General features: G+C 36.7%; 1 protein-coding gene across 7 annotated transcripts; it reads right to left on the reverse strand.

Annotated features, from left to right (window-relative positions):
• Positions 1–120: 120 nt before the first annotated feature.
• LOC132705634 (anoctamin-1-like) lies at positions 121–11,917 on the reverse strand. Of its 7 annotated transcripts, none has more exons than XM_060676361.1 (10): positions 11,794–11,917; positions 10,712–10,958; positions 10,078–10,314; positions 8,849–8,994; positions 8,584–8,743; positions 8,118–8,533; positions 4,804–5,371; positions 3,474–3,729; positions 1,133–1,774; positions 121–585 (listed from the first exon to the last, which is right to left on the reverse strand). In XM_060676361.1, exons 2-10 carry the CDS (start codon positions 10,943–10,945, stop codon positions 467–469), a joined length of 2,778 nt encoding a protein of 925 aa, XP_060532344.1. In that variant the 5' UTR covers positions 10,946–10,958; positions 11,794–11,917; the 3' UTR covers positions 121–466. The 7 variants fall into 7 exon arrangements, with proteins under 7 accessions (XP_060532344.1, XP_060532346.1, XP_060532345.1 ...); XM_060676363.1 differs by having other exon boundaries at positions 11,816–11,906; XM_060676362.1 differs by having other exon boundaries at positions 11,799–11,904.
• Between the last annotated feature and the right edge of the window lie 709 nt (positions 11,918–12,626).

Consider the following 12,626-nt stretch of genomic DNA (forward strand, 5'->3'; position numbering starts at 1 on the left):
AGGTAAACCACCCTGTAAGAAAAGGAAGGCAAATGAATGTTTGGGACGCGGTTTAGAACGAAAACGCAACTTTTTTTAATCGAAAATATTTATATTTAATAACAAAAATTCATAGATAAATTGCGCGTTAAAATTTACCTGTTATTATTAATATTTGAATATTTTCCTTAGAAAAATAACAGAAAGATCACATTACGGGAGTAAAATGGAAATAAGTTATGTGTCATACTAAATTACACCTGAACGTCTTTTAATTATGAAACAGTTAAGTTTTAATCGAGAATTAAGTAAAATTAGCAAAACATAAAATTTAAATAAATAAGTGATTCGAATGTAAATTCCGAGTATTAAATAAAATCCTAGGAAGCGTTGAGACTGTACGCCGCTGGAGGATGCAAGGCAAGGCTAAGGCCCCAGAAAAATAATGTCCCTGAAGTGTCTATCTACAACGCGGCAGTCTTCTTCGCTAACTGTTTCCGGAGTCGTAGTAGATGGTCGATCTGTTACTTCTCGGATCACCAGCGTCGCTTTGGGCGTCGTGGTAGATCGACGCGTTCCCAGAAAGTAACGAATCTCTTCGTCGAGCTATAAAAAAACAATATTTCGTATGTAAATAGGTTTAAATAACTTTTTACATTATTTGTTAAAATAAACAAGATCTATCTCATTGATGCTTTGTGAAACATCAAAACCGTATAATTTGTTTTTTTTTCTTCCATAGGCTACTATAATACTTCTTACAAAACTTCTGGATTCCTCCTGTGTCGGTTTTTTCCGAGTCGAAATTGCTGACGTTTCGCCAATCATGCATGTAATCAGTTCTTCTACCAACGAAAAATCCGAGAGTCTATAGAAATCTATTATGCCATGCCCCTCATTTAACTCCGCCCCCCTCAAACAATATATAAGCAGGTACAGAGTAAAATACGAGCCGGTTTCAGTCAAGCTCTGAAGAAGCAAACAGGATGATTGCCGAAAAGTCAGCAATTTCCAATCCAGAAGTTTTGTGAAATGTACTCCATGTACCAAATTACAGGTACCTAATTAATCCAAGAATTACAGCTCCCTAACTCCTACTAACTAAAGAATTAGTATATAAAAGTAGTGAGTGAAGTCTAATCAATAAACTCACTTTTCTTCGCCCTTTGTCTCGCCCTCTCCGTCTCGTTCTTGATTATAATCTCGTTCACTTTGTACGCTTCCCTCTTGATGCGGTCGTTCAATTTCCTGCTGACGTCGGGTATGGTCCATTCGACAACGGTCATTACAAAACCGACAAGATTTTGGTAGACTACGATGAAAGCTAATCGGGCAGCCAGTATGTGCCAGTAGATAAGAGGCCTCTTGTACTTGTACTCGTGATCGGGCGGGTTCCTGTACTCAGCGTATCGACACACTGACACGTTGTATGACGTTGTCTCGGGGGCGGTACCAGTCTTAAAATCGGACGTGTTGAAGTACGCGAGACTAAAGTCCAGAAAACCGGCATCGTTGCGCGCCGTCGGATTGACCTTGAGAGCATAGACGAGTTTCGGGATGAAGTGGGAGGAGAACGCGATGATGAGGGCGTTGGAGACCACAGCGATGCGGCCAACGATGGCGAGGATCGGGTACCATACGCCGATGTTACGCACGCGCTGCGGTACCGGACGGCGGTAGTATTTGATGAACTTTTTTGCGTCGAGACGCATCTCCAGAACGTTATTGATAAGGGCGAAAAGGGGCGCGAGCGGAAAAGCCGCCACGAAAATCGTGACGAAACCGTACTGCAACACTGAGAGAATTTCGGTAGCGTGATAAAAAAATTACTTTGAACTTATCAAAACGTAAAACAAAAATTAATAAAACAAATCAAAGTTAAAAAACGTCATATACTTTTATTACAAAAAAACATTTTTTACAGCAATTGGTTTTTTGATAATAAATGCATTACACTATTTAAAATGCATTATTCGATAAAGACTTGCAATATTAGTTGAACTAATGTTAAAAATAATTTAAAAATGCGTGCTGGGTAGCGCCTTGTGAAAAACGTAATCCAAATTTTTGGGAAAAATATAAATAGTATGTATTTTCACCTATACTTATTTTTGTACAATAATTTTGTTAACCTACTTAGATAATGAAATTAAAAATTTTAAAAATTATATTATAATGAAATTAAGTACTACAATAACTCTGGATTTTTTTTATCGGGACTGGATTTTGAATAACAATGATAAAATACATTACATCATAAAATAATTAATAATTTTCCGATAGTAAAAACTAAAAAATGTGATTTTAATAAAAAATATTTGTTTTTAATGAAGGAACTTTTAATTCTTATTTTTCTAGCTTTTAGAAGATAAAGATTCAAAATGTTAAAAAATTAAACTAAGTAAAATTAAAATAATTCTGAACACTATATTTAAAAATACGTTTTGCATTACGGATTACTGCATGTAAGAAGCGCTCAAATTTCCAGTAAAAAAAATTATTAGATTTTTTAAAGAAACCTCCACAGGCTACTGTAATACTCTTTAAAAAAACTTTTGGATTCCTCCTGAGTCAATTTTTGTTGATTCGAACTAGCTAACGTTTCGCCAACCATCCTGTTGGCTTCTTCAGACCTTGACTGAAACTGGCTCGCGCACCTGTTTGAGGGGGGAGGAGAACATTGCCTCGGATGGCTGATTCCCATATTGGTGGCAGGTAAAGACCTGAGTCGCGGTTATGATTGTTTGGTTGCTTATAGATTTCTGTGGATTATCAGATTTTTCATTAGTAGAAAAATTAATTATATGCAAGAACTCTAGTTTTATTCAATAAAATTTTATGTCCGGTTTCGTGACTACGTTCCGCAAATGATGATGAGTTTATTTGTCTTAGTCTTAAGGCTCCTTCATGTTCTTGGAGTATAGTTGATATTTTTCGTCCGGTCTCTAAAAATCTATTTTATTGCCGCATATGCACGGAATGCCGTAAACTCCAGGTATCTCAAACGGAATTTTGTCTTTGAGATGCTTGGACAAGTGGTAAATCTGGTTTTGATGTTACATTTTTTAAGAACTCTTGATATGTGCTCAGGCATGTTTTCAATGTTTTCATTGTCTTAAATCGCTAATGTGGAAGTTTTTAGAGAGAAGAGCAGAAGTAAAGTGTTTTGATTTTAGGTTCAGTGACTCGTGCTGAGATAGACTTACGGCTCGGTAAACAATAGAGTTAATAACCGATGATTTTAGCGTCGGATGATGATGTAACAATGCATTAAAGGATCAGATTTGTTTGGGTCATTCTGTTTTTTATTTACGCCCTTCATTTAGCTCCGCCCCCTTCAAACAATATAAACAAGTACAGAGTAGAATGCGAGCCAGTTTCAGCTAAGGTCTGAAGAAGTTAACAGCAAGTTCAATTCAACAACAACCGACGCTGGAGAAATCCAGAAGTTCCGTAAATAGCAAAAATTATTGGAATTCAAAAAGTCGACTCACCCATTTCCAAATATTCGGCAAACAAACTTTGAGATTCTAATTCAGACAGTTTGTAATCCTCGGTCCATTGGTTGCAGCTCACTATCAGCTCTTCTTCTTTTTCAGCACGCTCGATGCCTGTGGTCACGACGAACGTCTGGTACATTTTGAAAAGGAGAGGAATTATCATCTCCAATATCGTGTTGACCGCCTGCTTGCCGATCATTATGATAGCAAGTTGCATAGTTAGCTCCATGAGGCAGCCGCCAGGGTTGCACTGGAACCACATTGACACGGTTGTCGATACAACATTTAAATTATTTCAAAACGTAAATAACAAAAGGGAACGCCTACAGTTTTGGTTATTTTGTATTTTATTTTATGTATTTTATACATAAAATTTTTAATTTTTTAATTTAATAAAATTGAATAATTGAAATAACAGATCATTAAAATAAATTACATTTTTGTATATGTCTATATTTCGACAATTACTAACGCGAGAATTTCAAATAAAAATGGTATATTATGCAACAAATGCGGTAAAACGGCATTTGAGTCACGAGTCTATTTGGCACGAGCAAAACGAGTGTTTAATAAACGAGTGATATATATACTTTTTTCACGACCGTTAGTTTTTAAGTGAATTTTTGCAAAACAACACTTCACTAACATGACCGTCAAAACTGACAAACGTCAAAATTTAAGCGATGCGGTAAAATCTTCGAAAAAATCCGATTGCTCCCAGACCCGTGGTAAAATCTTGGAATGGGCTCGGATCCGTGGGACAAGAAACTCACGTGGTAATCCCATTTGATGTTTAAAAGGTATTCCAAATTCAACAAAAAAAAATGTAGACTAATATTGAAATTGTGATTTTAAAAAATTCTTAGTCATTTTACACACTGTATCTTCTAAACGATGCAATTTAAGAGATATTAGATTTTTCATAGAAAGTGGCTTCCTACCGACTAAATTTTTCACGAAAAACCTCGTCAGTCTTGTTTTATAATATTGTGATTTACAAAACAGACAAATGTATTATTGCATTAGCAATAAAAAAAAACGTTTTACCATTATTATAAGTAGAAATATCAAAAAACTCTTTCAAAAAATATTAATTGAACAAAATCGTAATAAAATTATTTATGGAAATTGTGTTGTATATTTAAGCACAATTTTTAAGTAGAATGAAGACGAATTAAAAATAACACAGTGTATCAAATACGCATCCAACAGTCAGATTCAAATAATAATAACAATGAAATATCAAATGAATGACGTAACCTTGCAGCTTATATTAACGTTTTTTCAACGAACGAACTGAGATAGGCCCGCCCCTCTCGCTCACCTCCTCCTGACGGTATCCGAAAACTTTGTTGTACTTGGATGGGTATCCCACAAATTTGCCCTTGAAAAACGCGATATAAAAAATAGACGAATAATAATTGACAAACTGAAACATGTAAATTTTCAGTGCCAAACTGTCATCGAACTCGGTCTGTGTCCGTTGGAGCTCCATCTCTGTCAGCCATACCGCCAGCCTGTCGTACGCCATATTTAAAACTACAATGCACACGAGATTGATCACGCCCGCCGTCACTGGTACCACGTATATCCGGAAGCTAGACCGGTCGTTGTACAAAGTGTCGGACGTGAGTAAAGACATTCTGTATATGACCACGCCGACGACCACGCCGAGAGCAATGAAAACCCAAAAGAGGGCGACCGTGAAACTGAGTATGATGGAGGGTAGTTTGACTCGCCAAAACGGTACCACCGGTTCCTGGAGCTGCGTCACTACATTCAGTTTGCGTCGCTTTGCGTTTGATAATCGCAAGAAGTACTCTGGTCTGGGCGGCTCCGCCTGCAGATCGAAACCGGTCAGGCCCCACCGGTGAGTAACTTCGGCGCTGTATCTGAAATAGATACAAAGCTAAAGCCCGGAATACACGATGCAATTGATTGAACAGTTGCTGTTAAAAATGATGGCAATTTTTTATGCAATTTGTTCGAACAAAATGAGTTTGATTATTTTGGCGAAATTTTGTTTTTAAGGGTTATTTAAAATTTGATACAATGAACCATACTTTTTAGTGTTTGCTAGCGCCAAGTAGCTAATCTTTATGCAAAAATGTTTTTACGATACATATAAGGGTGAATAATCCCACTACTAGAAATGAGACTGTTGCTTTGAAGTGCTGAATACAATCCATATATTCATAAAATCAATTTCTGTGTTATTCTCTTAAATTTAAGACTAATTTAGGTTACATATTGAAATACAGTTTTTTTTTAACTAATTGTTTATTGACTTGTTTTATAATAGTTATTCTCTTGGTTATATTTTGCAATACCTACAGTTTTTTAAACAAATTCTCCATTGGCACTTTTTATAATCATATATTTGGAAGGCGAAACTTTCATCTGAAATTACAAGACTTGCAAAGTTAAAATAAAAAAAATAGTTTAATGTGCTTTTTCGAAGGACCTGGTATAAAGCTCAGAATTGTAAAAATGGCAAAGCGTGAACACAAAGCCAAATAAGGAAACAAATAAACGACGCTTTTGGTGGTTTTCGCGTGACTGGTCACGACTAGGAAATTTGGAAAAAGGCAAGAACCACCTTTGCGCGCTGCGCATGCACCAAGGAACTTTTCAGTTCCTAGGGGGTGGGGAGGAAATTAACAAGCGCGCTCGACGGGCATAAAAGGAGCAGGTAAGCGCAGGCGCTGTTCAAAATTTTAATTTTAATTTTCGTCAATTTATACAAAAGTACAAATTCAAAACAACAATAAAAATTGGCATCCGAAATAATTCTTTCAAAAATGTATTGGACACTTACACACGTAAAATCAGTTTCATTTGTTGGGCAAAACCTATTGAGTATTGTATTGAGGGAGCAAAATTTTAACTAACGGTCGATCAAGGAGCCCTTTTAACCTGAACTACCCTCGGGATACTATCGGGACTGGAATAGATTTTCATGATACGATCGGAGAGGAGGTTGATTGCTATCTTTGACAGCAACCAGCGAACCTACTCTGGGGGAAGCGTCGGACAAATTCCATTTATTGCGATGTTGTAACGTGTTGAGATATTCTAGAGACCACCTTTTCTAAGAAGATTTGGTCGATCAATCACCACCGCATCAATCGGCTGACAGGAACATCGTCCAACCGTTGATCTGGAGGGATGGGGTCAGTGCTTCAAGGATAAGAAAATAACTTAGGGTGAGAGACTCGGGATCGTTTGAATCGGAACTCATTTCATAGAGGGGATGGGAGATTAGAGCAGCCTCGGATAGAGCTAATACAGTGGAAATCTCCTTAAAAGACAAAATCTGCTGTCTAATTATGTGGGACTTTAAGGACTTTACACCTGACTTCCACAAACTTTCAAAATGGGGCGCGGAGGGGGAATTGAAGTGCCATCTGATGAACAGATGCTCCGCCGAAGATTTCATGTAAGAAAGGGTTGTTTTATTTGCACCAAAACGCCTTTAATTTAATTTTAATTGCAAGCTACTTTGACATACGCATTTTTTTCATAATCATGTTGCATTACAACATTTTGAAACAGTTCAACCTTATATATCATGCCGTTTCGAGAAGCCGTTGAAATACATCTGGTGCTGTTTTACAAATAAATGCCTTGCTGTCACATCAGCCTCGGCAGATTTATTACATTTAATGTGACCCTGATTGGCAGAACAAACATTGTTGTCAAGTAATGGAGGTTGGAGATGGTGATTTTACAGATAGTGCTTTTGATTTGTAACCCCTTCAGATATGTTCTGTAAGTTTAGGCGAGGGTTTGGCTCGTGTTTCGTTAAGTAAAACACTTTTCCAGGGCTCGACGGTACGGTTTAAACATTTGGTTAAATTATATATATTTTGAAATTGTTCTATCACTACATTCTATTTCAAAATGGAGGGAACATTAAATTGAATTGAGTAAATCCATGTTTTGGGAAAATGTAATTAATTTTCGGAGTTTAGAAGCAGAAGCATTATGGATCGCAAGTCAATAATCTGTGGCTAAAATACAAAATATTATAGGCAACAGAATAATTATTCAACAAGACTTTGATTGAGAAAGGAGCTTTCACTCTTTTGGCCATTCTTGGCGCACACATTGATAGGACGAAGGAGTTCTCACGCGATCTTACTCAGAGAGTATCGCATATCGTCAGACTTTGTCAAATTTTGTGTTTCATCGTTTGTCATAGAAACAATATCTAAATGAAGGGATTCGAACGAGGAACAAAAACAGAGGAAATCTTGTAAACGTGCCTTTAAAAGTCCTGATTGGGTACTGTCACATTGATATTTCATTGCCAAATTGTATAAAGTTTCCATGCGCCTGAAGAAAGTCTTTCGCAGACGGGCTTTAAAATTTTAATTTTAATTTTGGTTAATTCTGAACAGTTATATTTAGACGTTTAAGAGTAATCTTTCGTGATTTCGAATTTATTTACATTTAACATAGAGATTGAACCTATAACTTTACGAAAACAAACGCTTTGCGCGCACTTAGCTCCAAGATTTCTTGCAATTTGGCAATATTTAGATCAAAAAATACATGTATAAATTGCTTAACTTTGCCAAATTATAGACTTCCCTCATTATAGCTATAAATTTCAACCGAGAACAAACGCCTCACCTTTTCCATAACTCGAGATAGATGGCGCCCCACACAGACATAAAAACGGCGAAGAATATGGTGGCCGGGTTGTCGACGAAATGCTGAATTTTCGAATAGGTACAACTCTCGCTCAACTTCCAGTAGTCGCAGTACTTGTCGCATAATGGACACATTGTAATGTCCAAGTTGCAAATGTCCGCTACGGTGGTGCTGTCGTCGAGAGTGGTCCAAGCATGAATCAGACACAACACCCCCACCACTGAAGCGGGAATAAGCATGTGGGTATAAAACCCAAGCCAAGTGAAATATAGAGCGAACTTCACGCCGAAGTAATCTTTGATTTCGTCTATGGGTTGGTATTTGATCCACTTGGACACCTGGGCCCATTCTTTAAAGAGTAGGTTACGACAGGAGCCGGGTTCCGAATAGTCGCCCTTGAAATGCAGGGCTGTAGGTTTGATTAGTTGGAAATTTGGTTACGTACGTCGTGTAGAGGATAGGCACCCTTGTAAACGCCTTCGGACACGAGCCGTCTGATGCCCTTATCTTGGTCCTCGCTTCCGAACTTTTCTCGTTCCAAAATATAGGAGATCACTGTGATACGCACGGAAGAATTGAAAAATTGGGGGGCCTCCATGTCGAATCTAGAGGAACGCGACATATCGTTTAGAGCAAAAGAGGTTCGCGAGAAAGGAGGAGGACGCACGTCCTAACCTCTCTTTTTTGTTCGAGGCGACGACAATACCTACAAGTAGGGTTTGTCCTTGCTGAACTCAGCGGTCAACTGGTACTTTTTCAATGGAAACTTATGCTCGTCCAAAGTGACCCCACAATTCTTTAAGAGGCGATGTAATCCGGACTGCAAGAAATTGTCTTTGGGGAGAGGCTCGTCGTGCTGTAAGGCATTCCCTTTAAATATAGCTATTTGATGTAATTTTTGTTTTCAGGTAACAAAGTAATAACAACTATCCCGCAGAGGTTGTTTGAAGATTATTAGAGGAAAACTAATATTACATTTATTAATATCCTCATGAAGACATGAATTATTCACTATGTCAGGTTTTCTACTAAATTCTGACATTTTTGGATAAGATAAAAAATTACCCAGTTATGTCTCTCAGAGGGATTGTATTACCAGCAATGTGCGAAATATCTAGGTATTCTGTTATTCTAACGTTCAGTCAAGTTGACAGAATGATGGAGACAGGTAAAGGTACAACTTGGCAACAATGGATTGCAGTCACACTGTTAATGCCTTCACAAAATACTACCGATTAAAGAGTTCCTATGTACATTTTAGACTAGGTCCCTTTTAACGTTTTTGTTAAGCCCATTTTACATTATTTGTGTGCTAACCGATTGAAAATTTTGTTTAGAGTTAGGAAACATATGTGAAAAAACGTCTTCTTATTTATCATGAGATTGTCTAGTCAACGTGAAAAATAAACACATTTAATCCTCAGATGGTCTAACGCATCAGACAGTTTGCAGATTGCCTAAAATAGTATAATCAATTTGCAGTTTGCTTGAATACTAGTGATTTTGCGATAGATTGTTCGGTTTGCAGAATACGCAATTGCGCACATTGATGGCTTTGTACACTTCCGATAACGTGCATATAAACAATATATTAAACTTATTTTATCTGGTAAACTACAAAAAATAAAAACTTCTACTTATAATGTGTTATGTCACCACGAGATTTCCTTTTCAGATCTTTATTTATTTGCTTTTTTGTGATCTCCACAACAAGATTCTAACATTCGACCCAGGAAGGGTCGGTTGGCACGGCGTGAGATCTGCCAAGTGAACTTGCAGGAGTTTGTGGGTTCAATTCCCACAGAAAGCTTGAGTGTTGTGAAAATGGGTGGATATCCAATTAGTTTTTTTTTTTTTTGGCAACTAGCGCAAATGCTAATCACATGGTACGGTGGAATGTCAGTGGGCGAATGATTGCGAAACGTGAGGAACTACTTACGTCTTTGATTGGTAATCTGAGCTTTAAAATTTCGGCGTACTGGCAGAGCAATTCGTGTGGCACGTTGATTTTTACGAAATGTATCCTCTGGTTCTCCTCCCGCTCTAGGATCAGGCCAGTTTTTTCTAGATTGCGTTCGAATATTTTGCGTTTGGTCGCGTGGTCGTCGCGGCCTTGATCGCAGTAGGCCATGACGAAATCGACGACCAAGTCCGAACCCGAAAAGCATCGCCACCTCTAAAAAACATCAATTGTTAAGAAAGTAAGGACAAGTAATTATTTCCGTAGTGGTTATTAGCCGAGTAAAGTACATCGCGTTAAATCCTGTACGAGTGAGTGCAATAATTCGATGTAGAATATAACCAAATTTTGCGGTAGGTTAACTGCATAACCTTAATTTCTGCAAACTCTCAAAAAATGTAGACGAGAATTTAAGTTTCAAATTCAAAGAATTACTTAACAAGGTTCTAAGCATTAGTTACCAGTCTACCATTCTTAATTAGTTAGAAAAATTGGACAGTATTCCCACTTCCTGAGTGCACCGCGGCGACTCAACGTGGTGTTAAAATCTGCTACCCTTCTCATGCATGAAAGTTTTGGCGAACCATAAAAAAACTGATAATAACAAAAATACCCTATCTCTCCACTGGGAATAAGTTCTAATATTTTTACTCTGCGAGACCTTGTTCACTCCATCACTGAACTCGGTCATTTCCATGGTTCCGTCCCCCAAGTCAAATGCGGAGTGGTACACGGTGTTGCGAGACAGAGCTATGTATTGGTTGTTGTTACTAAGACGTTTCCTACTAGATCCGGAAGTGACAGATATTGTGTCGAAGTAGTCATCATCTTCGCTTAGGTTGTCCATGACCGAAAGGCATCTGCGTTTCACAAAACGAGGAATAACACACAATTGAGTTTGCCAATTTATCAAAAATTGTGTCAAAATCATTCAAAGCAAAGTATTAGTTTGATTACAAAGCTTGTGAAAGAAAGAAAAACCTATTATGTAAAATATGTATACCTACTTAAACTTATAAAACAATACCAATGAAATGAGGATTAATACTTGAACACATTTCCTATTTTTTATCAAAAAATGTTGAAAATAATCATTATGAGGCCATATTTACCATTTTCAGTTGTAATTCGGGTAATTACACAGGAATTAAAAATTTCGTGTAGGGCACTACAATCTGAAATTCACACACAATTTAAACAAATTGTTTATCTATGAGTTTAGCTATGTGTTAATTCTAAAAATAGATATTGTGTTATAGAGAAATTACATCATTGTTATATAGACTTTTCTGCTAATTTTCTGTATTATTAGGCAGCGGTACAATTTAACCTTCACATTTAAATGTTGCGGTTCCTATTACCAGGGTTCTAGATTTGGTAATCCAAAATACGTTAATTTTAGGGTAATTTATAAATTTACCACCAAAGATTCCAAGGATCCTTCTAGAATGCTACACTGATGCAAAAACAAGCGTGAAAACTATGGGAGCTGGAGGATCGGGGGAGACAGGTACCTTTTCGATTATTAAAACTCGGATGTGAGTGTGTCAAGGGTAAATTAAAATCGCAAATTATAATAAATTGGTATACCGTTTCCATCCAAAGTGCTATGTGATTCATGATGAAATCTGTGCCAACCAACGTGACGGATGATCGCTATTTAGGATTAAGCTTGCCCGTATTTCCTAATCTTACCTAACCTTAAGGAAGGATTTACTTTAAATTAAAATAATTTTGGAGGTCCCAATTAGATCACAGAACGTAGATCGTTATTTTTCTCTATCTCGTTTGTCCTTTCTCTATGCACGGTACACTTTTTGGCCAGCACAGAATATAAATAATTCATTCTCTGCGGTTAAAGTAAAGTTTGTATCCCAATATTTTACTTTTTTGTCTAATTAATTTAATCCATAAATACCTTTTTTTACTCCCTTCTGTAAAATACCTAATTATACACAATCACTTTGCAACCTAGTTTCTTGTTTCGCGGATTACAGCCACTTCGGTTATTTTTTCAGAGGTTTTACAGCACGGCTTGAATTTTGACGTTTGTGATTTTTGACGGTCATATCAGTGAATGTATTCGTGTTTTTTTTTGCTAAAATGTATCCAAAACCTAACGGTCGTAGGAAAAGTATAGTATGCAACACGTTTGGCAAACTTTGAAAGTCACTCGTTTATTAAAGATACTCGTGACTCAAATGCCATTTTCCACACATGTTGGATAATACACTGATAAAGGTAATCCTGCAGTTTTGTTTAGTACATATTAGGACTTATGACAATAGTTTAAAAATAGAGTAAAGACAATAAAGACAATAAAACAATAGAATAAAATTTCAATTAAATAGAAAATACAATTCCTAAGTTCTCAACAAAAAAAAAATCAAATTTTCAATGCTCAAAGTAATATTAACCAATTTTTCATTCTTAAAATCAAAAATACATGTAAACTGAAAAAATTAGTAGTAGAATGGAAAGAAGAAACGTAGTCAGAAGTAATAATTGATTATTTGTGACAAGGTACG

The sequence above is a fragment of the Cylas formicarius genome, unplaced genomic scaffold, assembly GCF_029955315.1.
Source record: "Cylas formicarius isolate icCylForm1 unplaced genomic scaffold, icCylForm1.1 PGA_scaffold_7__23_contigs__length_41026272, whole genome shotgun sequence".
In the NCBI taxonomy this organism is placed as follows: domain Eukaryota; kingdom Metazoa; phylum Arthropoda; class Insecta; order Coleoptera; family Brentidae; genus Cylas; species Cylas formicarius.

Excerpts from the sequence above, each read along its gene's own strand:
- LOC132705634 (XM_060676361.1), bottom strand. The coding sequence starts at position 10,945 with ATGGACAACCTAAGCGAAGATGATGACTACTTCGACACAATATCTGTC. Across the intron at positions 1,775-3,473 it reads TGCCGAATATTTGGAAATGG|TGTTGCAGTACGGTTTCGTC; the intron begins GTGAGTCGACTT and ends AAATTCTCTCAG. Across the intron at positions 586-1,132 it reads GAGACAAAGGGCGAAGAAAA|CTCGACGAAGAGATTCGTTA; the intron begins GTGAGTTTATTG and ends GTTTTTTTATAG.